At 45.7% G+C, this 26,568-nt stretch overlaps 1 protein-coding gene across 8 annotated transcripts in view; it reads left to right on the top strand.

Moving 5' to 3' along the window:
- Positions 1 to 186: 186 nt before the first annotated feature.
- The window catches only part of APBA3 (amyloid beta precursor protein binding family A member 3), a gene marked incomplete at its 5' end in the record, with an annotated part of 179,559 nt that continues 153,177 nt past the window's right edge, over positions 187 to 26,568 (top strand). For 5 of the 8 annotated variants that reach the window (XM_082243765.1, XM_082243771.1, XM_082243767.1 and 2 more), the window contains 3 exons: positions 187 to 897; positions 24,529 to 24,568; positions 25,271 to 25,348. In XM_082243765.1, coding sequence (XP_082099891.1) covers positions 187 to 897; positions 24,529 to 24,568; positions 25,271 to 25,348 — 829 coding nt within the window. The remainder of the gene's footprint in view (positions 898 to 24,528; positions 24,569 to 25,270; positions 25,349 to 26,568) is intronic. The other 3 variants (XM_082243768.1, XM_082243769.1, XM_082243770.1) reach the window with 1 other exon arrangement.

The following is a 26,568-nucleotide window of genomic DNA, read 5'->3' on the forward strand; positions in this document are numbered from 1 at the left end:
ATCCCATGGCAGTCAGAGTGTGGTGAAATGCGAAAGCTGAAGTTACTATAACGGCGGTGGAAGTAGTAAAGTGACATGACATCCGCGAAGAAAAGCTAAAGAGTTGAAAGTTATGGTGAAGGAGGGGGGAGGACACAGTAAGAGTCCCCTTAGGTGTGACACGTTGCAGTGACACGGTAAGACAGAATGGAGATGGTATCTGCACCTCCTCACATGGATACAGAACCCCAGAGCGGCCTTAGTGAGGAAGAGTCCCTGGACAGTGCTGGCAGAGCGCCCCCTCGTGTAGATAGTTACTCAGAAATGGACACCAGACCTCCCTTGACTCCAGATACTATGATGGCCTTGGATTTGGACTCCCAGCCAGGCAGACACTCACCAGTAGGCGCTTTCCATATGCACGAGCTCATCAGTGACTTACCAACACTGGACTGCCAGCCAACAGAGCTGAACAACTCCACCTCTACTGATAGTCCTCTGCAAAGCAAGGATCAGGACTTCCAGGAGACTGCCAGTCCATGCCCACCCTGCCCTCTGCATATAGCCATAGGGAAAGGACAGGCACAGATGGTGAGCCGCTTTTCTGAAACTGACCTGCAAGCTTCTGGCAGCCGTGGACTGTTCTTGACAGAAGGTGACGCTGGGCATATGCTTAGCCTTTTTCAGCATGAAGGGGGCACTCTGGCAGATGGGAGTACAGGGACGCCCTTAGCTACATTAGACGCCTTAAATAAAAATGAGGAGCACTCAGGTAGTGGCATGTTAGCGTGGGAGCAGGGAGAAACCCCTTCCTCCTCATCCTCCTCTTCTGAGCTCAGCAGAGAAGACACTTCAACTAGTTTGGCTGAATCTGAAATTTCTGAGCAACAAAGACCCCTGCAGGAAAATGACCAGGAGGTAAGAAATGGGCGAGTGCGCTGTTCATTGCTCTTGCATCGCACATCTTGTGTGCTCACTATGGCCTATTTCACCTGTTTTTTTTCTTCCCTTTTATTGGATGAACTTGTGTCTTTTTTTCAACCAGGCTAACAATGTAACATGGGCTTTGTCATGTAGGGCTGCGCATCTTCACTTCCCTCACGATTCGATTCGAATATGATTATTAGGGTCATGATTCGATTCGATTCGATACGATACATCACGATTAACGGAAGTAAGCAGAGCTGTTGTGCAGGAGAGCTAGGCGGGAAGTGGACGCCTACATGCGTCTTATCCAGCAATGACAGAAGAGGGAGGGAGGGGGAGGAGACAGAAGAGGGAGGGAGGGAGGGGAGGAGCCAGAAATTGATTATTCGGGAGGTCCGCATCGATACAGAATCGCGGGTGGCCGCATCGCGATGCATCAATTATTTTCAACAGCCCTATCGTCCTGTAGAAGAGCAGTGTGAACAGAAAGCTTTTCAAAGCATTTGTAGAGCTTTCAGCAAGGTGTGTTGAAGCTTTTGAAGAACCATTTAGCGCCAGTTTACAAACTGTTATATACAGATCCAAATGGGGGTGCTGTATGCCACTTTAACTAATTGCTGCCCTGGGTTAAAGTGGTTGTAAAGTCAGTATTTTTTTATTTTTATCTTATTGCATTTTATGCATTAAGATAAAAAATACTTTGTGTGTAGCAGCCCCCCTAATACTCACCTGAGCCCCCTCTCTATCCAGCAATGTCCACGAGTGCCTTAGCTGTCCAGGACTCTCTCTCCTTATTGGCTGAGATACAGCAGAAGCGTCGTTGGCTCCTGCTGCTATCAATCAAACACATGATTTAGCCAATCGGGAGAGAGAGGGGACAGAGCCAAAATGGTATCTCAATGTCTGAATGGACACACAGAGCTGCAGCTCTGCTCAGGTGCCCCCATAGGAAGCTGCTTGCTGTGGGGGCACTCGACAGGGGGGAGAGGCCAGGAGCTCGGGGGAGGGACCTGAGAAGAGGAGGATCTGGGCTGCTCTGTGCAAAACCACTTCACAGAGGAGGTAAGTTTGTTATTTTAATAGAAAAAAAAGAGACTTTACAATCACTTTAACCACTGCCCGCCCGATAGGCGATTTACGGCGGGAATGTGGTTGCATTATCCTGACCGGACGTCATATGATGGCGGCAGGATAATGTGCTCTGCGCGGCCCCCGGGGGCACACATAGCGGCGATCGGTGCTGCGGCGTGTCACTCTGACACACCGCATCTCCGATCTCGGTAAAGAGCTTACTGATGTAGGCTCTTTACCATGTGACCAGCTGTGTCCAATAGTAAATAGGAAGTGCCGTTGATTGGCTTTCCTTAGTTCGTGCCTGACAGGCACGAGTATAGGAGAGCCGATCGGCGGCTCTCCTGACGGGGGGGGGGGTCTGCACTGGTAATCAGAGCATTGATTACCAGTGCGGATCATTAGGGGGAGGTGCCACTAGAACCCGCAGGGATGCCCACCCATGACCTCAGGGATGCCCACGCATGACCCCAGAGAGCCCACCAGTGCCCTCCCCATCAGTGCTGCCCATCAGTGCCCATAATTGCCATTGTGGCAAACGCAGCCACTGTATATTGTCCTTTGTATATGCATTATGTTTATTGCATATGTATACCTTTTAAGAACCAAGTGTTTGGAGTGTGGTTTATGTGGAGAGAGTGAGAACTCTTTCACTTGGGACTATCATATGTCTGAGCAGTGTCCCTCAGGAGATGGGTGGGGGTTTGTTATTGTTAAATACCTGCCTTCTATTGTCCTATTGTTTCTATCTGGCAGAGTAAGGTATTATGGGATGTTCAGCTTTGTGTGTGGAATGTCTCGAAGAGGGAGGGGTTTTGGCTGAGTGTAGATCCCTGTGTTTTTTCAATAAACAAGGCAGTCTAGTTTTGACCTCCAAGCCATGTGTCGTCTGGTTATTGGAGGGTTGGGAATATTATACGCTACCAGGATTATTGTATGCTGTGTCTGACTACCAGTGGAGATATCGTGGATCAGACTGCTACTCCGCTACAATTGGTGGCAGCGGTGGGATCTTTATCCACACAGCGAAGCAGCGTTTCGGCAGTATTCATGCGAACAAAGAGAAAAGAAACCATTCAGATGAAATCGGAGTTCGGCAGTACGTAAAACTACACGAAAGGCTGGTGAATGGGAATGGATTATACATGGCTAAAGCGGCAGACATTGAAAGCATTGCTGGAGGCAAGAGGCAAGATAGCCAGCAACAAAAACAAGGCGACCCTGATCGAAGAACTCATGGAAGAAGACAGAGCAGCCATGGATGCAAGGCCAGAAACAGACCGAGAATTTGAACTGGAATTTCGCAGCAGGATAGCGTTGTATCCAAGTACCCCATCAATGGAAACCCATGAACGGGTCGCAGCGGACGTACATGAATTCATCATGGCCATAAGGGGGCCCCAGCCACAACCTCTCCAAGTACACCCAACTCCACTCAGCATGCATCAAGGTAAACCCAAAATACCGTACCAGGCATTTAAAAACTTCATGGACACGGAGGGAGAAATAGATGGGTATTTGCAAGACTTCGAGAGGCTGTGCCAGTTACATAACATTGACCCAGAGGATCAGGTACAGATATTGGCTGGGAAATTGTCTGGCCGGGCGGCCGATGCGTATCGGGCAGTCCCTAATGCCGACATCCGTGACTACCAGAAAGTTAAGCAGGCGATTTTGACCAGGTATGCCATCACCTCCGAGGCATACCGACTCCAATTACGGGATCTTAAAAAGCAGGACCAAGATTCCCACACTGAGTTTGCCCATCGTTTGCACAGGGCGGCCACCGGATGGTTAGATGCAACACAAGCCACTTCATGAGAGGATGTCTTTTAATTATTATTGTTTGGAGCAGTTTTTCCGGAGACTACCTCAAGAAATGCAGCTCTGGGTAAGGGACCGTAAACCTTGCACCCTTCCAGAGGCTGCTAAATTAGCAGATGAGCACCAAGACACTAGACTGGAACAATGACCACCGCCTAGGGTAGTTGCCCAGCAACCCTATCACCGACCAGCAGTCACCAAACCAGCACACCCGCGTTCAGGAGGAGGTAACAGTCAGTACCCCAGGTACCAACCACGAGCCCATACCCGGTGCCATCTCTGCAACCAAATGGTGCACATACAGAAAGATTGTCCCCGAAATCGGCCTCGTCAGCCCTGGCCGAATCAGGGCTACACACCAGCACCTCGAGCCGCTGTACACTGTTACCAAGCAGCCCCTGCATTACAACCCTCCACAGCAATCCAAATGGAGGAACCCCTGGGCAGCCTACACGGGGTTAACCCCATCCAAGCGGCATCGGACAATCGACCACCACCGACAAGCTGTTCACCTGGAGGGGAGACAACTAGAAGGGTTACGTGACTCTGGGGCTACCATCACGTTGGTCCGGAATCACCTTATTGCATCCAGACAACTCACTGGGGATTCTGTAGCTGGGGGAGCCATTTTCAAAGTTCCCACTGCGAAAGTACACCTGAATTGGGGAGCTGGGTCAGGGAATGTGGAGGTGGGCATGATGCAGGATTTACCCGCAGACTTTATTTTGGGCAACGACCTGGGGGAGCTGACTTCAGCTTTTGTTCCCCAATCTACCATCCACAAAGTTTATTTGGTTGTTACCCGGCAGCAGGCTCGCACCACAGGACCACTACTACCACAGACGGGGCAAAACTCCTCCAAACACCAGACACCCAGATACCCGTCCCGCAGTGGGGTACAGTGCCACAGGTGCAAGCAGTTTGGGCACTATCGACGAGACTGTACCCAGAGCAGGAACCAAGCTGCATGGATCCGACCAGGGTCATCCCCTTCAGCACGGACAACGGTCCCCTACTATCCCACAGAGGTTTCCCCAGTCGTACCCAGGTTCAAACACACTGAGGAGCAATGGGGTACCCTTCATGAAGCTAACCTGGTGCAAACCGCTACGGAGAACCAACAGCATCATCTACAATCGGTCCAGTTAAATGGAATGCCCGCTCAAGGTCTCAGAGACACGGGAGACACTCTCACCTTTTGGTCAAGCGACACCGGGTTCCAGATGCCACCCGAACCGGAGGCTCAGCAGTGGTACGGATGGCAGGGGGAACAGTACACCAACTACCCACTGCGAGGGTCCACTTGAATTGGGGTGCCGGGTCAGGTCTGATTGATGTGGGGTTGATACGGGAGCTCCCCACCGACATCTTACTGGGGAACGATCTAGGCCAGTTGCCCTCACTGTTCCTGCCAGTCCAGATCCCAGGCCAACATCCCGGAGACCTAATGGCCTTCTGAGGTCCAGACGCTTCAATGTTTAGATTAAGAACAGTATTGAGCCCGGTTGTTGCACTGGAGTTTGGCGTTACAACCTTATGACTTTACTATTCACTACCCCCCCCGGAAAACAGAATGGCCATGCTGACGGGTTATCGCGACAAACTGAACTGGAAAAATGATCTGTGAGTACTCCCTGGACATCCCCAAGCCGATCCGTTATGGATCAGACTGTGTATGCCGGCTTGGTTCTGGGGGAGCATTGTGGCAAACACAGCCACTGTATATTGTCCTTCGTATATGCATTATATTTATTGCATGTGTATACCTTTTTAAGAACCAAGTGTTTGGAGTGTGGTTTATGTGGAGAGAGTGAGAACTCTCTCACTTGGGACTATCATATGTCTGAGCAGTGTCCCTCAGGAGATGGGTGGGGGTTTGTTATTGTTAAATACCTGCCTTCTATTGTCCTATTGTTTCCATCTGGCAGAGTAAGGTATTATGGCAGGGCTCGACAATCCCCGGGCGCCAGGTCGCATTTGCGACTAGAATTAGCGACCTGGCGCCTGGGGTGCCCTGCAGGAGATGTCCTGTCCCTTTTGGCCCCCCACCTCCTCCTCGAGTGCACGGACTTCCATGCCGTCCGAAAATTGAGGCCCCGGCTTTTCGGCCTTCTTCTGTGAGATGAGGCTTCCAATAGGGAACTGGCGCCCTCTTGTGGTGGCCGGTAGTAATTACTGTTTCCACTGCCTGTTAATGGGAACAGATGAGAGGGAAGTTTTTTTACAGGTTTCATCTCCCTGGAGTGTGGTTATTATTATTAATTTAAATTTAAAAAAAAAAAAAATAATATTTTTTTTTTTTATTATTATTAAAAAAAAATAATTATATATATATATATATATATATATATATATATATATATATATATATATATATATAATATAAAATCTTTTTTTTTTTTTTCCTCGGCCATATCACAGCCGAAGGCCCCTTTCACACGGGCTGTCTGATCAGGTCTGCCTGTCAGTTTTTCAGGCAGACCTGATCGGACCCTTCATTCTCCTCTATGGAGCAGTAATCTGCCACCATCTGATCCTGTCCACCAAAAACAGACGGATGGTTGTTCTATTTTCTATCCACCCCGTGGATCGGATCAGATGGCATCGGATGGAAAGAGACAAGTCACCTGACAAGTCGCGCTAGTGTGAATGGACCCTAAAAAAAAAAAACTGGCTCCTAACTTTTTTAGCTGGCTCCTAGATTTCAGGCAAATTTGTCAAGCCCTGTATTATGGGATGTCCAGCTTTGTGTGTGGAATGTCTCGAAGAGTGAGGGGTTTTGGCTGAGTGTAGATCCCTGTGTTTTTTCAATAAACAAGGCCGTCTAGTTTTGACCTCCAAGCCATGTGTCGTCTGGTTATTGGAGGGTTGGGATTATTATACGCTACCAGGATTATTGTATGCTGTGTCTGACTACCAGTGGAGATATCATGGATCAGACTGCTACTCCGCTACAGCCATCTATCAGTGCGCCCCACCAGTGCCCATTATTGCCCACCAGTGCTGCCTATCAGTGCCCATCAATGCCGCATATCATTGCCCAGCAGTGCCGCTTATCAGTGTCCACCAATGCTGCATATCAGTGCTGCCTATCAGTGCCACATATCCGTGCCACCCCATCAGTGCCTCCTCATCAGTGCTCATCAGTGCAGGGAAAAACATATCCATTTACAAAATTGCATAACATTAACAAAAAAAATATTTTTTTTTTCCAGACTTTTCGGTCATTTTTCTATTTTAGCAAAAAAGAAAAAACCTTGCGGTGATCAAATACTTTTAAAAGAAATCTCTATTTGTGGGGAATAAATGACATAAATTTGGTTTAGGTACAGCGTTGCATGACCGCGCAATTGTCATTCAAATTGCAACAACGCCAAAAGCTGAAAATTGGCCTGGGCAGGAAGGGGGTGAAAGTGTCCGGTATTGAAGTGGTTCATTTTGACATTTTTCACATGCATGTTAAAAAAAAAAAAAAAACTACTTAGAATCTCCCCCAAAGCAGTGTATTTTTTGAAAGCAGAGGCCCTGTAAAAAATAGTGGTTGTTGCGTGCCACATTATATTTGCGCAACCATTTTTAAAATGTAAATTTTTAGGAAATATGCACTTAGACCCCTGATCTCTCCTTTGCCCTCCAAGGCAACTAATTACACACAGATCGGTTTGAACAGCTGCCTTCCTGTCCATTACTAGCCAGGTAAACATAGAACCGAAAGTGATGAAACCCTCATTGCTTCTGGCTTCATTCGTCACAGAGGAGGGAAGGGTGTTGATTTTTCTCCTCCTCCTTTGTGTGCTACCAATCAGACTACTTACAGTGGTGCCTGCCTCCCTGATGGAATGGTAGAGCCTGGAAACAGCAGGTGAGGGGCTTCTTCCAAGCCATGTAAAATTGATCAGGTGGCGGTTCAACCGCTCTGATGACTTTTACAGTAAGTCCCGGTTCACACTACCGCGACTGGTCAGCCTGACAAGTCGCGGTCCATTCTGTGCTACGGGAACCATTCTAATAGGAGCGACTCAAGTCGCTCCGACTTAGAAAATAGTTCCTGTACTACTTTGGGGCGACATCAGAGCAACTTGCATTGACTTCCTTTATGTGAAGTCCGTGCAAGTCGCGATGCACGCGACTTCACAGGTCGCCCCCGAAGTCGGATCGTCATAGTGTGAAGCAACACTAAAGTCTTCATCTTAAAAAAAAAAAAAAAAAAAAAAAAAAAAAAAAAAAAGATCAGGACCATGGTTTTATCTGCAGCCATGATCCTGTATATCCGCTTCCAGTTCAGGATGTGTGTGTATATATACATACGCTGGACGGAAAGTGGTTAAGCAAACTGCTAGTAGGCTTAAGCACTACTTCAAGCTTGCTGAGAGCCTGCTTACAGCTTAGACCGGAGGATTTGGCTGCTCAATGACCAGGTCCTATTTTGCGATTCAGCACTGCGTTATTTTAATGGACAATTGCGCGGTCATGCGACGCTGTACCCAAACGAAATTGATGTCCTTTTTTTCCCACAAGTAGAGCTTTTTTTTGGTGGTATTTGATCACCTGTGCGATTTTTTTTTTTTTTTTTTTTTTTTTTTTTTTTTTTTTTTTTTTTTTTTTTGCACTATAAACAAAAAAAGAGCAACAATTTAAAGAAAAATTGCAATATTTTTCATGAAATTCTCAAAAAAAAAATGTAAAAATCAAAATTTAACATTTTAGGCCAATTTGTTTTCTGCTACATATTTTTGGTAAAAATAAATCGCAATTGGTGTATTTTGATTGGTTTGCGCAAAAGTTATTGCGTTTACTAACTACGAGAAAGATTTATGTCATTTTTATTGTGTGTGTTTTTTTTTTTTTTTTTTTTTTACTAGTAATGGCGGCAATCTGCGAATATTATTATTTTTTTTTTTTGCGGGACTGCGACAGATCGGACCCCTAACTGACATTTTTGACACTTTTGGGGGTACTAGTGACAATGAATACTACAATAATCAGTGCTAAAATTATGCACTGTTACTGTAAAAATGACACTGGCAGGGAAGGGGTTAATATTACTGGTGATCAGTGGGTTAAATATGTCCCTAGGGGCGGGATTCTAACTGTCAGGGGGTGTGGCTTGTGAAGTAATCACAGAGACATGCGATGGCAGGATCACATAGCCTCTGTGATTACTTTAGGCAGAATGACAGACGGCTGTATTTACATCAGCTGTCTGTCCTTCTCTCTCTGCTGCGGGAAATTGCGAGTGGCCGGTGGCCATCGGAGCCGCCGGTCACACACACTGGCTCCCCAGCTAACGAGCGGAGGCGCGCGTTAGCCACCTAGAGTCTCCTGAGCGAGCAACGTAACATAATATCCCTTTTCCCAGGAACGGCTGCCTGCCGCAGTAAAACTGGCGTTATGTGGTTAAAGTGACAATTAGCACTCCTATTTAGATCTGTGTATATAATTTCAAAGAGGAGCTAAAGACACTTTAAAAGCTTAGAGAAAGTTTTGCAAAAACTTCCTGAACGTTTCATAAATCTTGCTGTTCACACTGCTCTTATACAAGCTCAAGCCCACGTGAAACAGGCCTATTGCCGCCTTTCTCAATCTATATTAAAGTGGTTGTAAACCTCAGTCATGAAATCTGAGCAAAGCACATATTACTGTGTTTACAAATCTCACTTTAAAGCTCTAAAGCCCCGTACACACGCACAGATTGTTGGCCGTAAATTGTCGGCCAACGTCCGATCGGCCGATTGTAGGCTTGTTAGTATGATGCTTCCGACAACCAACTGCGAATTTTCGGCCGAAAAAAATCTGGTGTGCATGCTATAAAATTTTTGTTGGCCAACAACAGAACGGCCGATTGTTCGTCAGTCAGTACAGATTTCGGCAGACAAAAATCAGATGAGCAAGACTGGGCATGCTCAGAGACGGAAAAACACGGAAAGTCAACCATCACATGACATCACTTCTGAAGTTGGTTTTTGTTGGCCAACAAAAGTCCAGTGCAAGTCTAGAGCACATTTCAAACAACACTGGACAAAAGACGGCCGATCGGTCAGCCAACAATCTGTGCGTGTTTACGAGGCTTAAGTGTTGCTTTCTCTGGAGCTTTGTTCCTCAGTTAAGTTAAGCTCATAACACTGCTTGTCTATTCATAAACAGCACTGTATCCTTCCTTCGCTCCTGTGTGCTGTGTGAAGGTGAGTGTTGTGCCTTTCCTACAGTCAGCTTTCACACACTAAGGATCCTTTCACATGATGCGCCATCCGACGCAGTCCATTCTCTGCTCAGCGGGGATTGATCAGCCGCTGAACAGGCAGGTAACAGCTCTGTCTCCGCTCTGTGTGCAGAGAGGGAGCTGTCAGATCCCCGCTGTCCTCTATGGGGGAATCTGATGAGAACAGACCGCCTGTCCGTTCTCATCCGATCCAATCCGTTTGACGGATGGAAAATAGGGTTTCCATCTGTCCGGATTTCACAGACAGGATCGGAAGCGGATAGCAGGGATGCATGGAGGATCCGATCAGGTCCGCCTAAAAAACTGACAGGCGGATCTGATTGGATCGCTCGTGTGAATGGACCCTTACTGCAGCTCCCAGTTCCCTCCTCTGTGATCCTAACAGGTAAAGGATGTTAACACAGTTCTGCCCTTTTTGAAGGGGTGCAGGGAAAAGAAGACTGCAGATAAACAAGTAAAACGTATGTAGGAGGATTTGTTTAATCTCTGTATAATCTGAGGCTGTTCATTTATCTGAGTATATGTGAGGGTTTACAACCAATTTAACCTGGAAGCAGGGGCCTTGCTACATCCTTGGCACACAGGGCACATGCCCCAGGTCCTCTGAGTGCCCTGGCTTTCGTTTGAGACTTGGAGATGTGTTTGAATCATTTTGTATATTTTATTTTGTCATTGCATTGTTAAAATAATGTTTTAGACCAGGGGTCTCCAGACATTCTAAACAAAGGGTCAGTTTACTGTCCTTCAGGCTCTAGGAGAGTCAGACTGTGGAAATTTGGCAAAAACAATGCCACATCCTTGTTATCAATGGGAGGGGGTAGTGCCCCATTGTTGGTATCAATGGGAGGGTGTAGTGACCTATCGTTGGTGTCAGTTGGTGGAATAATATCCTGAGGGCCAGGTAAAGGCAAGCAATGGACCACATCCGACCCCGGGGCCGAAGTTTGGAAACCACTGTTTTAAAACCAATTAATATTTGTTAAATTAAAAAGATTATATTCGTCTTAGATTTGAGTCAGACTGGTCATCATAGTTACTATCAGCCCCTCCAGCATTTTAATCTGTGTGCCCAACAGTGATCCTGGTCTGTTAGGACTCTGGTATTTTTAGCAGCTGATTTATCCATTTGAATCATATATACATAGCTGTGCTAGGTAAAAATACAGTGAAAGTAAATGTTAAAGGGCTCTGTTCCTTCAAAGCCCTGTGCCGAAAACAGTGACTCCCACGCGCATGTGTGGCAGTAACATCATCGCAGCTTAGCCATTCTGTAAACCCAGAAGGAAGACCAGATGAAGATGGAAGCCTCTGCAGCGTTGACAGCGCAGCGCTGGAGGGCTTCGTTTCATAGTAGGTCTTTCACGATTTGCTAGTATGCAATGCAAACTAGCACATTATGCCTTTTACCTTTTCAGGTTTTTTTTTTTTTTTTTTTTGTTTCAGAACCTTTTTCTACTGCTTTTAATGTAGAAAATGAATTAAGTTGAAACAAACATTTAGATCTCAGTAGAGTAGTGTGATTGCACATTTGTCAGTGGCAGAAGGCCTTCCTCATATTGACCACCAGTGGAAGCATGATCCTTTTCTTTGGTGGTCAGATAAAAAGGTCCCTCGTTACAATGGGAAGACTGCCCAGTTACAGACCACTAAAAAGATTATTGGTGTCAGTGGTTACTTATTTGAAAGTCAAGCATAGAAGCTGCACTGGTCTAACATTTCCAGCTCTGAAAAATAACATCAGCTCTGGAACTCCCAGCAACCTGTGGAGGAAACCCTGGTTGGAAAAAAAAACTGCATTAATGTACAGTGCCTTGCGAAAGTATTCGGCCCCCTTGACCTTTGCGACCTTTTGCCACATTTCAGGCTTCAAACATAAAGATATAAAACTGTAATTTTTTGTGAAGAATAAACAACAAGTGGGACACAATCATGCAAAATTATTCAGCCCCCTTAAATTAACACTTTGTAGCGCCCCCTTTTGCTGCGATTACAGCTGTAAGTCGCTTGGGGTATGTCTCTATCAGTTTTGCACATCGATAGACTGAAAATTTTGCCCATTCCTCCCTGCAAAACAGCTCGAGCTCAGTGAGGTTGGATGGGAGAGCGTTTGTGAACAGCAGTTTTCAGTTCTTTCCACAGATTCTCGATTGGATTCAAGTCTGGACTTTTACTTGGCCATTCTAACACCTGGATATGTTTATTTGTGAACCATTCCATTGTAGATTTTGCTTTATGTTTTGGATCATTGTCTTGTTGGAAGACAAATCTCCGTCCCAGTCTCAGGTCTTTTGCAGACTCCCATCAGGTTTTCTTCCAGAATGGTCCTGTATTTGGCTCCATCCATCTTCCCATCAATTTTAACCATCTTCCCTGTCCCTGCTGAAGAAAAGCAGGCCCAAACCATGATGCTGCCACCACCATGTTTGACAGTGGGGATGGTGTGTTCAGGGTGATGAGCTGTGTTGCTTTTATGCCAAACATAAAGTTTTGCATTGTTGCCAAAAAGTTTGATTTTGGTTTCATCTGACCAGAGCACCTTCTTCCACATGTTTGGTGTGTCTCCCAGGTGGCTTGTGGCAAACTTTTAACGACACTTTTTATGGATATCTTTAAGAAATGGCTTTCTTCTTGCCACTCTTCCATAAAGGCCATATTTGTGCAGTATACGACTGATTGTTGTCCTATGGACAGAGTCTCCCACCTCAGCTGTAGATCTCTGCAGTTCATCCAGAGTGATCATGGGCCTCTTGGCTGCATCTCTGATCAGTCTTCTCCTTGTATGAGCTGAAAGTTTAGAGGGACGGCCAGGTCTTCGTAGATTTGCAGTGGTCTGATACTCCCATTTCAATATTATCGCTTGCACAGTGCTCCTTGGGATGTTTAAAGCTTGGGAAATCTTTTTGTATCCAAATCCGGCTTTACACTTCTCCACAACAGTATCTCGGACCTGTCTGGTGTGTTCCTTGTTCTTCATTTATGCTATCTGCGCTTTAAACGGACCTCTAAGCCCCGGTTCACACTTATGCGAGTGCGGGAAGGCTGCGAATCCGCAGCCTGTTCCCAAATCACACACGCACCCCCGGCAGTTTACACTGCCATATGCGATATGCTGGGGGTGTCAATGTAATCGTAACGACACCCCCAGTTTGATCGCATATCGCAGTGCGATCGTGCAGTTCGCACAGGATCGGATCGCACAAGTGTGAACCGCTGTGCGATCCGATCCTGATGCGGCTTCCAAAAAGGGTCCCTGTGCGTGTTTGCTGCGGCTGCGGTGCGAATTTAGCCATAAAAAGTGTATGGCTAAACTCGCACCGCACAGCCGATCGCATGTAATGAAGGAGCAGTGCGCTCCGACATTACATGTGAACCCGGCACTCGCACAAGTGTGAACCGGGGCTGAGACTATCACAGTGCAGGTGCATTTATACTGAGACTTGATTACACACAGGTGGATTCTATTTATCATTAGTCATTTAGGTCAACATTGGATCATTCAGAGATCCTCACTGAACTTCTGGAGAGAGTTTGCTGCACTGAAAGTAAAGGGGCTGAATAACTTTGCACGCCCAATTTTTCAGTTTTTTATTTGTTAACAAAGTTTGAAATATCCAATAAATTTCGTTCCACTTCATGATTGTGTCCCACTTGTTGTGGATTCTTCACAAAAAATTAGTTTTATATCTTTGTTTGAAGCCTGAAATGTGGCAAAAGGTCGCAAAGTTCAAGGGGGCCGAATACTTTTGCAATGCACTGTATGTGTGGGAATGACATAATTGCGGCTCGGCCATTCAAACAACCAGAGACTGCGAACCTGGAAGGAAGACCGGGTGAAGATGGAATCCCTCACAGTGGTGATAGCATGCCACTGGAGGGATCCATTTTTTAGCCAAGTCTGTCATGATGTGTGGAGAATACTAGCACGAGCCTGCAAGGAGACCAGTTTTTTTTTTTTTTTTTTTTAAATCTGTTTACTACCGTTCTAAAATCAGTTTCTAGTCAACTTAGTTTTAGACAGTTGGCGTCACATTCTCATCAAGTACACTTTGTTGCATAATTATAGTTGATATGATGTTTGCAAGCTGCCTAGACCCTGAAGCAGCAAACTAACACCAAACTGTAACATTTCCAGCCCCATGTTTTACAGCTGGCATGAGGTTTTTCTCCTAAGATGCTAACTTGCTCCAAGAATGTCTACTGTTACTGTGGCCAAACAACTGTATATTTGATTCATCAGTCTACAGCACAATTTCCTAGAAGGCCTTACCTTTGCCAATATATGTTCAATGGCAAATTGTAGTCTTGCTCCCTTCTCTTCTTCTTATTCTTCCTTTTTTTTTTTTTATTTGTTTGATCTGAATTTGCTAGGCAAGCATTTGTTTGTAATTTACACCCCTTGTAGTGCATCTTCCATTCTGGGAAATGGCTAAAGTGTTCATCTTTTACAGAGAAAATGTTAAGGTGAACTAACATGGTACACCCTCCCCAACCCGGTCTCCTCTGTACTTGCCACTGGGGTTGCTGAGCTGTCTGTGCCAAATACAGCTGGTCCAGGGATTTTAAATTTCCCTGCTTTTTGTGCAATGCTTTTGCGACTGTCCAGAGTGATTGATTTGTCAGTATCTGCACATTAAATCAATGGGGATCACCCCAGATGCGCTGCACAGAGAAGAGGGAGAAGGGCACGGGTTTCAGCTTTTTGATCTTGGTTTGATGGTGCTATTCAACATCAATGGTGTAAAGAGCACCATATAAAGATATCTGCCTTTAAGGATAAGTTCACCTTTTGTAACGTGGCATGTTACACCCATATTCAGGGTGGGGTGTAACTTGTTACAGATGCACTGGCCCCCGATCCCCATTCTAACAGCTAGCAGAGGATCTTTGTGGTGGTTCATTAAAGGATAAGTTCATTTTTTTTTTAAATAAATAATAAATGCTCATTTTGTTTGCAGGTAAAAAAAAATGTGCATTTATTATTTTTGTAGCGCGAACAAGCGATCAGCAGAATGTTGTGAATGGCTAATGGAAAGGAAGATGATCGGGGGGGTTGTGTTGGGGTGCAGGGGCTGGTCTGTTCGTACATATATGGTTATAACATGTAACCTGTTGCTGTGGCGGCCTGTGCGTTGGGGGCGCAGGGCCTCCCCCATCCATGCATCTGGCCCCCTAATCTGCATGCGGAGCGCCGGACGCATGGAGTTCAATGGGGCTTTTTTTTTTTTTTGCATCACCTGATTAGAGCCAGAGACTCTAATAGCGTGATGCAAAGGGTGGTCCCGAGGCGCAGAATAGTGCGCCCCGACCCCACCCATTGTGTGACAAATATGAAAATTTGCTATTGTCACACGGATCCTCCTCCTGGCCAATCAGGGAGCGGGTCGAATACCTGATTGGCCGCAAAGAAAACCCCATGCCATTGGCCGAGGAGGAGGCGGGAGTGGGAGGACTCGAGGAGACGTGCCGGGGGACTGAGAGAAGCCGTCGCCGCTGCTGCTACATGCTACCAATGAGAGGTGTGAAATTTAGTGTAGCTGATATATATAATTACATTGTAATTTCTCCAATCGCCTTCCAGGACGGCCCAAACATGAGAGATGATAGGCTCCTCCTACCGTAAACACAATCAATTAAACACAGTTTAAAGGCCCCACCCTTCCCTCCATCCTCAGTTTAGATTGTGTTTCTTCCTACGAAACATTTGTTATTTTTTACTGACCTGCAGACTTTTTGATAGTCCTATGGCCCCCCTGTGAGCCAGGTTCAACAAAGCCACTGAGAGTAGAGCTCTACCTGCCACCCCTCCCGGGTCTCTCACAGGTCGCCTCTTCCATCGGTGGAACCGTCGGTCACCCGGGTGACCCTCTAGGTTTCTTTCACCGTTTGTTCCCGGCGCCAGCAGCTCTCCTCCACAGATCGGATTCGAATTTCCCGCTGGAAGTGACGTCAGACGCGAGCGCCTCAAGCCTCGCGGTTGGAGCGGAAGGACCCGACAACATCCGGTGACGTCAGTTCCTGCACAATGCGGAAGAGGAAGGTGGAGGAGACGCCGGAACCGCTATCACGCGGTAGTGCAGACTCCCAGGCCACAGGAGCTCGGACAGCTGCCAGGGAGATGAAGCCTTCTACTCACCCACCGGGGAAGGAAGAAGCGCTGGGCCAAGCAACAACAGCCAAACCCAGGTCGGACCCGGGTAAGTGCTGAAATGCATTTAACTTTCTCCAAAAAAAGAAAAAAGTCTGCTGATGTCTTTTTGCTTTTCCTGCAATGCTTGATGTTCCCTCTCCCTGCCCATAGTAGGACTGTTTTAAGCGTCCTTTCTAGGGGCCTTACCTTTTCAGAGAAATGGAAGTGTGATACTAATTGATGTTGTATCCTGTCTTCCAGAGTCCCAGAGCGGTGTTCAGGAAACCTTTATTGGTGCACCTGTAGGGTTAGGATCTGTTGCCTCAAAAAAGTGCGGTAATTGTGCAGACAAACTCCCTAGTTCCCACACAAAGCCTTTTTGCTGCAAGTGCATTTACAAGCTAGCAGGGAGAGAGTCTTCAGCCTTAATTAAAGGAATTCCTAAAAACAGTCCAAGAGCAAATGTTGTCAACTATCCAGACTGAAAAATCCTCCTTAGGGAACTCAGGAACCTCAACCTCCCCTGCAGGGGAAGGGACCTCTTCACAGGAGAGTCTTTCGGTTAAACCAGGGCAAGATAGCCAGTCTTTCTCAAGGTCTGCCTTCAGGATTGCAAAGGAATAGTCAGGAAGAAGAGGACATAGACCGCTCTGCCTCCTTATCCAATTCAGAGGGAGAAGGAGATAGGGACTCAGAAGAAATAGAGGAAACGGAACCATCCAGGAATCTGTTTGGGCTAGACAGCATGCAGGGACTCCTTCAAGCAGTGTATGCCTCTGAAGAAATACCCGATGTGCAAAAGGGGACATCAGCCCAGGACAGACTCTATAAGGGTCTAGGCAAGACTCCTTCTAGAGTTTTTCCCATCCACCAATCCCTCAAGGGGCTGGTTCTTCAACAATGGCAGCTCCCAGAAACTAAATTTAAGAGGCCAGTGTCATGGAAACGGAGATTCCCCTTCAAAGAGGAGGATATAGATCAGCTGATCAAGAGTCCCAAATTAGATGCGTCCTTGGCCCAAGTGACCAAGAAGTGTGACCTCTCCTTTGCAGATACAGGCAATATTAAGGACGTCATGAACAGGAAAGCAGAGTCCCTCCTGAGGAAAGCCTGCGAGTCCAATGCCTCTACCATGGCTCCGGCCCTGGCTGCCTCCTGTGTAGCAAGAAATACCTACTGTTGGTTGGACAGGCTAAATAAAAATTTACCCCAGGATAAGACTCTGGATTTGCAGGACTCACTGTCCCTAATTGGGAAGGCAGTAGCCTATCTGGCGGATGCAGCCGTAGAGTCAGTAGTAGCTGCAGCCAAGACGGGTGCCCTCTTAAACTCAGCCAGAAGAGCCATCTGGCTGAAGGAGTGGGAGGGAGACCTCACCTCAAAAACAAAACTCTGTGCTTTGCCTTTTGAGGGATCATTATTATTTGGTTCTGGGTTGGATGAGGTCCTAGTCAGGTCCTCGGAAAGGGGTAAGAAATTTCCAGTAAAAAGGAAGGATGTTCCCAGGAAATTTTTTCGAGGCCCCCAGGAACAAAGTCAAAATAGACGAAAAAGGGAACCCAACAAGAGATGGGGATTCAGGAAGGGAAAACAAAGAAATAATCTGCTCTTTCCCTCCACCGCAGGCTCAAGAGACAACAAGTGACGCCAGCATCAAGGTGGGGGGCAGGCTGAGCCAATTTCTCACTCAATGGAGAGAAATTTCAGTATATTTACAAGCTAATTCAAGAAGGTTACCGCCTTCAATTCACCACAATTCCACCCACCACAATTACTTTAACCCAGGTCCCCAAGAAACCTCGTAAAACAGGCTCTGCTGCAGGGAATCCAAGAACTTGCAGAGCAACTGGTAATAACTCCAGTACCAGAAGATCAACATCTTCAGGGGTTCTATTCCCATGTGTTCGTGGTCCCAAAACCATCAGGCAAATTCCGCCTAATCATAAATTTAAAGAAACTCAACAAGTTCCTGACGTACAAAAAATTTTCAATGGAAACAATCTATTCTGTACGAAAGAACTTACTAAAGGATGTCTTCATGACCACTTTAGATCTCAGAGACGCTTATCTGCACGTTCCCATCCACCCAGAACATCAAAAGTTCTTAAGGTTTGCCATAGAGAACGAGGGGATAACGACTCATTGGCAGTTCAGGGCATTGCCCTTCGGTCTAGCTGCCAGTCCAAGGATATTTACGAAAGTTCTTGCAGAGGCAGTAGCACACCTACATATGTTAGGGATTGCCCTAATTCCCTACTTGGACGACCTGCTGATTTTCGGGAAATCCGAGATCCAGGTAGATCTAGATACCCGTCGGGTAATAAAGGTCTTGGAGAGCTTAGGATGGCTCATCAATCTAAAAAAGTCAGCTCTGATACCATCCCAACTACGGAACTTTCTAGGGTTCCTGGTGGACTCAAAGGCTCAAACTATTTTTAACCCAAGAGAAAAGGGAAAAAATAGTCTCCGCGATCCAGGCGTTAGAGGACTCCCCATCCTGCTCCAGAAGAGAAGTTCTGAGAGTTTTGGGGTTCATGTCAGCCAGTATACCAGCGTTGGTTTGGGCACAGCTACACGCAAGGGAACTTCTGTTTTTCCATCTATCATCCTGGGACAGGAAAACGGAGTCCTTGGACGAACAAATCATCCTCACCCCTCAGGTCAGGGAATCCCTGAAATGGTGGAAAGTGCAGACCAACTTGGACAGAGGCAGGCCCTGGGGACAATGGGATCCTGTAGAAATCACCACAGACGCCAGTACCCAGGGTTGGGGGGCTCACATGGAAGGAGCCCAAGCACAGGGAGTCTGGGAGTTGGAAACAATGCAAGCCTCCTCAAATTTCAGGGAGTTGAAAGCTGTGGGAGAGGCCTTGAAAGCCTTCAGAGAGAACATCCTCAACAAGGAGTTTCTAATACTCTCAGACAATACTACGACGGTAGTATACCTGAACAGACAAGGAGGGACCAGATCCAGACCCCTCTTGGATCTAGCTACCTCAATCCTAGGCTGGGCCGAGGGAAGAGTGATCTCCCTAGTAGCGGTCCACATCAAGGGGGAAAACAATCTGCAAGCAGACTTCCTCTGTCGTCATCTTATCCAGGAGGGGGAATGGGAGTTAGATCCCAAAATTTTCCTAAAGATAACCCAGAGGTTCGGAACACCAGAAGTAGATCTGTTCGCTTCAGTCTGGCTTACGCCTTCCCTCCCCTGATGTTGATCCCGAGGGTTCTTCAGAAACTGAACCACTCAGAGGATCTTCGGCTGATTCTAATTGCCCCTTGGTGGCCAAGGAGGCCTTGGTTTGCCACTCTAAAGTCCATGGCACTAGTTCCCCCGTGGCACCTGCCGATTTCACAAAAGCTGTTATCTCAGGGTCCGGTTTTCTGCCCAAACCTGGAATTTTTTCAGTTGACAGCTTGGCTACTGAAAGCCAGCTCTTAATTTCAAAGGGTAGCTCACAGAGAGTTGTAGATACTCTCCTGCTGAGCAGGAAACCTATTACCAAAAAAATCTACACTAAGGTATGGAAGATGTTTTGTACCTGGGGCAAGCAAAAAGGGTTTGTTTCCCCCTCTACCCCTGTAATTCTAGAGTTCCTACAGGAAGGGGTGGATAAGGGTGTGGCCATTAACACCCTTAGGGTACAAATTGCGGCCCTCTCAGTGTTCCTTGACACCCGTCTGGCGAGGGAGCCGCTAATAAAGAGATTTTTGTTAGCCAGACAAAGAGTTACTCCTTTGTTAAAAGACAGGTTCCCACCTTGGGACCTGACAAGGGTCCTAGAGGCGTTATCTAGGCCTCCCTTCGAACCTTTGTGGGAAATTCCCCTCCAAAGGTTGTCTCTTAAGTTGACCTTTTTACTGGCCATCACCTCAGCAAGAAGAGGTAGGAGATCTCCAGGCCCTCTCTATCAAAGAGCCTTTTATGACGGTTTGCCCGGACAGGATAGTTCTAAAACCAGATCCGCTCTATTTACCGAAGGTGGCATCTCCTTTCCACAGAACACAGGAAATTAACTTACCTTCTTTCTGTGACAATCCTAAAAACAGCAAGGAAGAAAGGTTCCACTGTATTGATGTTAGAAGAGCTCTTCTCATCTACTTAGACAGGACAAGGAGTTTCAGAAGATCAAACCACCTCTTAGTCCTCCACTCTGGACCCAGGAAAGGGTTGCAGGCCTCTAAGCCTTCAATATCTAGATGGATCAGGCAGGCAATTGCCAGCGCTTATAAGGCATCAGGTGTCCCAGCTCCTGTAAAAGTTAATGCACATTCTACAAGAGCCCTAGCAACATCTTGGGCCGAGAAAGCAGGAGCATCCTGGGAGTCGATCCGCAAAGCAGCCACTTGGTCCAGCCACGACACTTTCCTGAAACACTACAGGATAGAAGTTCTGTCTCAACAGGACCTAACCTTTGGACGCAAGGTCTTGCAGGCAGTTGTCCCACCCTAAGGTAGGCCAGGGGTAATCTAGTATCCTCTCATGTTTGGGCCGTCCTGGAAGGCGATTGGAGAAAACTTACCGTTAGTTCACCGGTAACGGCTTTTCTAAAGAGCCTTCCAGGACGGCCGGCCTACCCGCCCTATCAAAGGGTGCAAACAAGTTAAAAAGGGGTAAGTACCTATGGACTGAATGTTTAACACTTCCCTCAAGAGATCTGGTTGTGGAAGATACTTTTTTACAACTGAGGATGGAGGGAAGGGTGGGGCCTTTTAACTGTGTTTAATTGATTGTGTTTCCGGTAGGAGGAGCCTATCATCTCTCATGTTTGGGCCGTCCTGGAAGGCTCTTTAGAAAAGTTGTTACCGGTGAACTAACGGTAAGTTTTCTCTGTGACTTTTGCTGACAGCGCGTCCCTATATGTGTAAAAATACTTACCACTTCTCTCTCCATCGATCGCCTTATTCGCATTCTGTCTGCGAGTAGCTATCTGCATTTGCATATGACTGAAAGTGAACTATACATTTTCAAAATCTCACTTTGAAGTTGTCTGAGAGCGCAAAACAAGCAAAAGAAAAAAAAACAAATTGCGAAAAGGTTTATTTGCTTCCCTGAGGCTTACTATTTAACCATTTAATGAGCACTGGTAATTTGTGTCTGCACAATCAGTTATAACATGCAAAAGGTTTTTTCTTAGATAGCTATAAAATGTAAGCACAGGGTAGCACTTATTTCTTTGCCTCTAAGTTGTTATGAGACAACACTGTTTTTTTTTTTTCTTATTGCCTTGTAAGATGACCACTGTCATTTCACAGTGATAACCAGCTGGGAATCTGTGCTGTAATACTCAGCTCCTGTAACTCAGCAAAGCTCTTGCTCGTTGCTGAGTAGTGGGCTCCGGCTCTAATTCACAGGGAGTGTGTTGGATTGCAGCACAGATGGCTGCTACTTATACATGGAGAACAGCGGTCTGGCTCTGCTACATGATGGCTCACTCTCACTGCTGTTAGCTGGAAGGGCATGCTCTTTTCCGAGTGGTGGGCTGCATTGAAAGGGGGCACGATGGCATCTCTGCATTGAAAGGGGGCACGGTGGCATCTCTGCATTGAAAGGGGGCACGCTGGCATCTCTGCATTGAAAGGGGGCACGCTGGCATCTCTGCATTGAAAGGGGGCACGCTGGCATCTCTGCATTGAAAGGGGGCACGCTGGCATCTTTGCATTGAAAGGGGGCAAGCTGGCATCTTTGCATTGAAAGGGGGCACGCTGGCATCTCTGCATTGAAATGTAGAAAAAGAGCAAAAGGTTGGGACTTTGTGTGAGAGACATGACCATGACAAGGCTGATAGGGCAGAGTATAACATTTATTGTTGTATACATATATCAGATAAACATAATGTACAGGACAACACATATTGTATGGCATATATAAAAACGAACGTGGTACAAATAATAAATAAACCCCAAGCCAGCTTAAAAGAACCAGCATAGCAATGGACAATCATGTAGGTAGTTTGAGTAAAATCATAACATCTGTAACTGACGCGTTTCGCGGACTTAGTATTGCCACTTCTTCAAGAGTAGGTGTATGATCCGTATCTATAGACAAAAAATACATATAAGAACATTGCATAACATGGTGGCTGTTAAAAGCTGAGAGGGGGAGGGGGGGAGAGGGAGGGGATAGCCCCCGCAGTCCCACAACTTACATGGTAGCCCCGGCAATAGCTGGCAAAGATGGCGAGGCATAGACCCAAAAGCCTCCCACGGGAGCTGAGGACGCAGAGGGTCAGCGGCAAGGGCGAATAGCGCCACACAGGAAAAATTGTAAATTGAAGAAATTGCAGTAATATAAGTAGTAGCGTATACCTGTATCAGATGAGTAAGAGAGTATGTTGTATATGAAATCACATGGTATTACTTATATTGAATCAGTAAAAGATGGAAGATTGAAGCAAAGTTTTGAAGAATGTGAAAAGAACTGTAAAGTAGAAAAAGAAGATTATAATATTATCTCTGCATTGAAAGGGGGCACGCTGGCATCTTTGCATTGAAAGGGGGCAAGCTGGCATCTTTGCATTGAAAGGGGGCACGCTGGCATCTCTGCATTGAAAGGGGGCACGCTGGTCTCTCTGCATTGAAAGGGGGCACGCTATACCTTAATTACTGAAGGCCCCTTTCACACTTTTGTGACCTCAAAGTCATACAATTTTTTACATCGTTTTTTGCCGCAAAGCAATGCCTATTACATTTTTCTGTTTGAGCCGCCCCCCCCCCCCCCCCCAAAAAAAAATTTCGAGCAGCAGCCGCCACTGCCTGTTTGTTACGAAAGGTGGACTTAGCCTTTAAAGGATAATTTCACCTTTACAAAAGTGTCCTCCAACTTGGCCAGACTGTTACAGACTGAGAGAAAGATTTAAAGCAGACGTAAACCCATCATAGTTTCATAGTTACATAGTGAGGTCGAAAAAAGACATCAGTCCATCCAGTTCAACCTATGATGTGTGTGTGTGTGTGTGTGTCTCCTGTTAACCGTACATTGAATACCCCTGTATGTTGTGGTCTTTAAGGTGCCCATCTAACCCATCTAATAGTTTTTTGAAACTATCGATGCTCCCTGCTGATACAACTGCTTGTGGAAGCGAATTCCACATCCTTACTGAAGAACCCCCTACGTATTTCAAAGCAGAGTTCCACCCAAAAGTGGAACTTCCGCTTTAGGTATTCTAACCCCCTGACATGCCACATTTGGCATGTCATTTTTTTTGGGGGGGAGCGGGTACCTAGTTTTGACAGGTACCCGCTCCCACTTCCGCTCGGAGCACCGCGGCGCCCTGAGCGGAAGTTCTCCTCTCCCTTTCCCTCCCTGCAATCTTCTGGGACATGTCAGAGGTCCCAGAAGATTGCCGGCCAATCAAGACGTGCAGCGCGACTCGCGCATGCGCAGTGGGTACCCGGCTGTGAAGCCGCAAACTGTCACAGCCGGGTGCCCACAGCAATGATGCCGGCGCCGAGGGAGAGGATCGAGGCTTCGGCGGCCGCATCGCTGGACCGTTGGACAGGTGAGTGAAATGGCTGGAACTCCGCTTTAAGGTTAAACCGCCTTTCCTCTAGTTTTAGTGAGTGGCCACGTGTCTTATTGTATTTCCTTTCTCTGAAAAGTTTGTTCTTTATGCTAGGGTCGCCAGTACAGTTTTTCTACATTGATATCCTATCCCCCCTCAATCGTCTCTTCTCCAGAGAGAATAAGTCTCGAATAACTCCATCGATTTAATAGTTTCAAAAAAACGTTACAAACCCGGCATGCCAGACATGCCAACTGTCACATTGGTTGTAACCTCAACCAAACTGTCAAACCTTCCAATGGCTCAAATAAACAGAGGCCAAGATGGCAGCTTTCTTGGCTGAAAAGGATAGGAGGTTTTACTTTCAGTTTAAATACGGCAGGTTCCATCTGTATACTCCCTGGAGGTTATGATCATTGACATCTGATCCGGAACACCTGATTTTCATTTTCTGCATTTAAAATGGTGGTAAATGACGGGGTGTACATACTTTTTTCATATGTGGCAAATCTGCATTTTTTTTTTTCATTGAGCAAATATCTACTGTTTACTTGTTCAAATGTGTTGAAAAAGTAACAATTGAGTGTACTTTTTTTTTTACATGATTGTGTGTCCCTCTCGCTTGCACATACACAATGGATTTTATTCAATACTTTTTTCTTTCCAATTCTATGATGGATTTAGTGTGAGCTGTGGGTGGTGTTTAATTCTGCCATATAGCCAAAATCAGATGGGATGTATTCTACATTAATGCTCAACAGATATTTTTAGAATATAGCCTAATCTTAGAAATCCTGCACAATTTTTCATGTTTATTGTATATTTTCAATCTAGATTTTTCTTTTTTGTATTTATTTAGTCTTTTCTTCCCACAGACTCTGATGCGGTTTCCTCACTATCCAGCTGTTGCAAAAGGTATATATAAAAACAGTGAATGAATGCATTAAAGTAGAACTAAGGTCAAAACATAAAAATCTATGTGAAACAAGGAAGTAGGATTTAAAATATGTCTGCCTTTTGTCATGTAAATGCAAGTAAACATAGAAATTTACCTGCTCCCCCTTGAGCTTGTCAGCTTTCTTTTATTGTGGAGCCAATATTTCCTAATTTTCCAAATTTTTCCGTTGTCCCCTTTTGCGTTATGCCGTTACTTAAAAGACTACAGTGCGGCGGCGCTTGTGTCTCAATCAACTTGCAAGACATGCCTGCCAAGGCTTCGCCCACTTTTCTCACCTTCAGTCCACCTATGCCCTGCCTATGCCACTGTAGATTGAATCATGGGCACTGTAGTTCCCTGTTGGAGACGCAGAATGGAAGGCAATGACATGCTAGCTCTGCAAGACTCCTCCCAGCATCACTATCTGAATCCAGTGGCAAAGGCTCAGAGGGTGGGGTTACAGCAAGTGTATGCTGAAATCATCATAATTTTATTTTATATTTTGTGTCATTTTCATGAGCTGTAAACTGAAAGTCATTGGTCTTTTAAATGGTAATTCATATTAGGGACTAACCTTTTAATGTAAGCAATGAAAGTTATGTTAAGAATGTAGGTGTTTTCAGTAACTGACAAGCCATTTAACATATAGCTGTATGTTCTACTCCTTTCTCATTAAATAGACATTCAAGAGTGCAATAGAAGTCCATGGGGAAATTCCATTCAAGCTATGTGCTGGAGTCCAAATATTTTACAAAAAGGTTTGACTGTGCTGACAGAGTTGTAATCAAAGCTCTGTGTCTGAAAAAGGACACACCGAAGTACGGGACACTGTCTCACCATAGGGTCACTTTTGCAGGAAAGTTCACCTATAAGGCCTCATGCACACTGGGCATTTTTACAGCTGCTGTTTTTAGCATCAGATGTTTTTTTCTGCAGCCAGTAAACTCCCCAGCATGTTATCCTATGTGTCCATGCAGACACAGGCTGCTATCAGCAGGTTTTGGCAAGGGCCTTTTTTTGGATGGAAAAAACCCACAACTAGTGGGTTTAAGAGGAGTTTTTCAGCTGTAAAAACGCTCCACTCTGATAAAAGCTGAAAAAATGCTATTCGACATTTATCAACGTTTTTGAGCCATAAGCTTTTGTGGGAGTATAGTTTTTGCTAAAAAAAAAGCTAAACAATGCTAGAGCTGAAAAAAGTTGAAAATGCTGCTGAAAAACTCCTTTTACAGCTACAGCTTTCTACTGCCATTTTGATCATGTCCGGTGTGCATGAGGCCTAAAGAGGCCCTTTTTTTTTTCATCTGCTAGGTTTGAATGCTTACTTGAGTTGAATTCTTGCTCTCCCACCAGGTGCCATGGTTCTTTGCACAGGTGCATACATCGGTAAGGGATGTATGAGCCAGTGGGAGAAACAACAGTTGCCAGCAGGGGAGGTATGCATTTGACCTATCCAACCATCAATTATTTACAGGTGGGCTTTTTTGAATTACCCTGTGGTGACAGGTTAACTTTAACACAATATAGTTACCTCTATTCCTTCATATATTTAATATTTACAGCCCAGAGTGCTTTGCCCCGCCCCCAAAAAAAAATTGCATAGAGACAAGACATACAGTCGGAGTGATAAAAATAGTCCTAAAAATAGGGCTATCTACAGCGCATGCTAAAAGTATATAAACCATAAATCTGTGCAATAATGATACATAAAAACATAAATTCCCAATAAAGTGCAACTGTGCAAACAACTAGTGCCAATCAATCATCCAAAATCAACAATTTGTAAACATAAAATTTATGAATAAAAGTCCATCTTGTGTATAAAAATATTCAAAGTATAAATATGTGAAAAAAAACTATTTAAAATATAAAATCCGTGAAAAATCCCTTTTCTTAGGGGATGTGCCAGTGCTCTTTCAAAAACCATAAATAGTGACTGGTAAAAGTGCAGGTGCTTGAAGCCTTCTTCCCGTGCAAT

Source organism: Pelophylax lessonae, assembly GCF_965119305.1.
Source record: "Pelophylax lessonae genome assembly, chromosome: 1".
In the NCBI taxonomy this organism is placed as follows: Eukaryota; Metazoa; Chordata; class Amphibia; order Anura; family Ranidae; genus Pelophylax; species Pelophylax lessonae.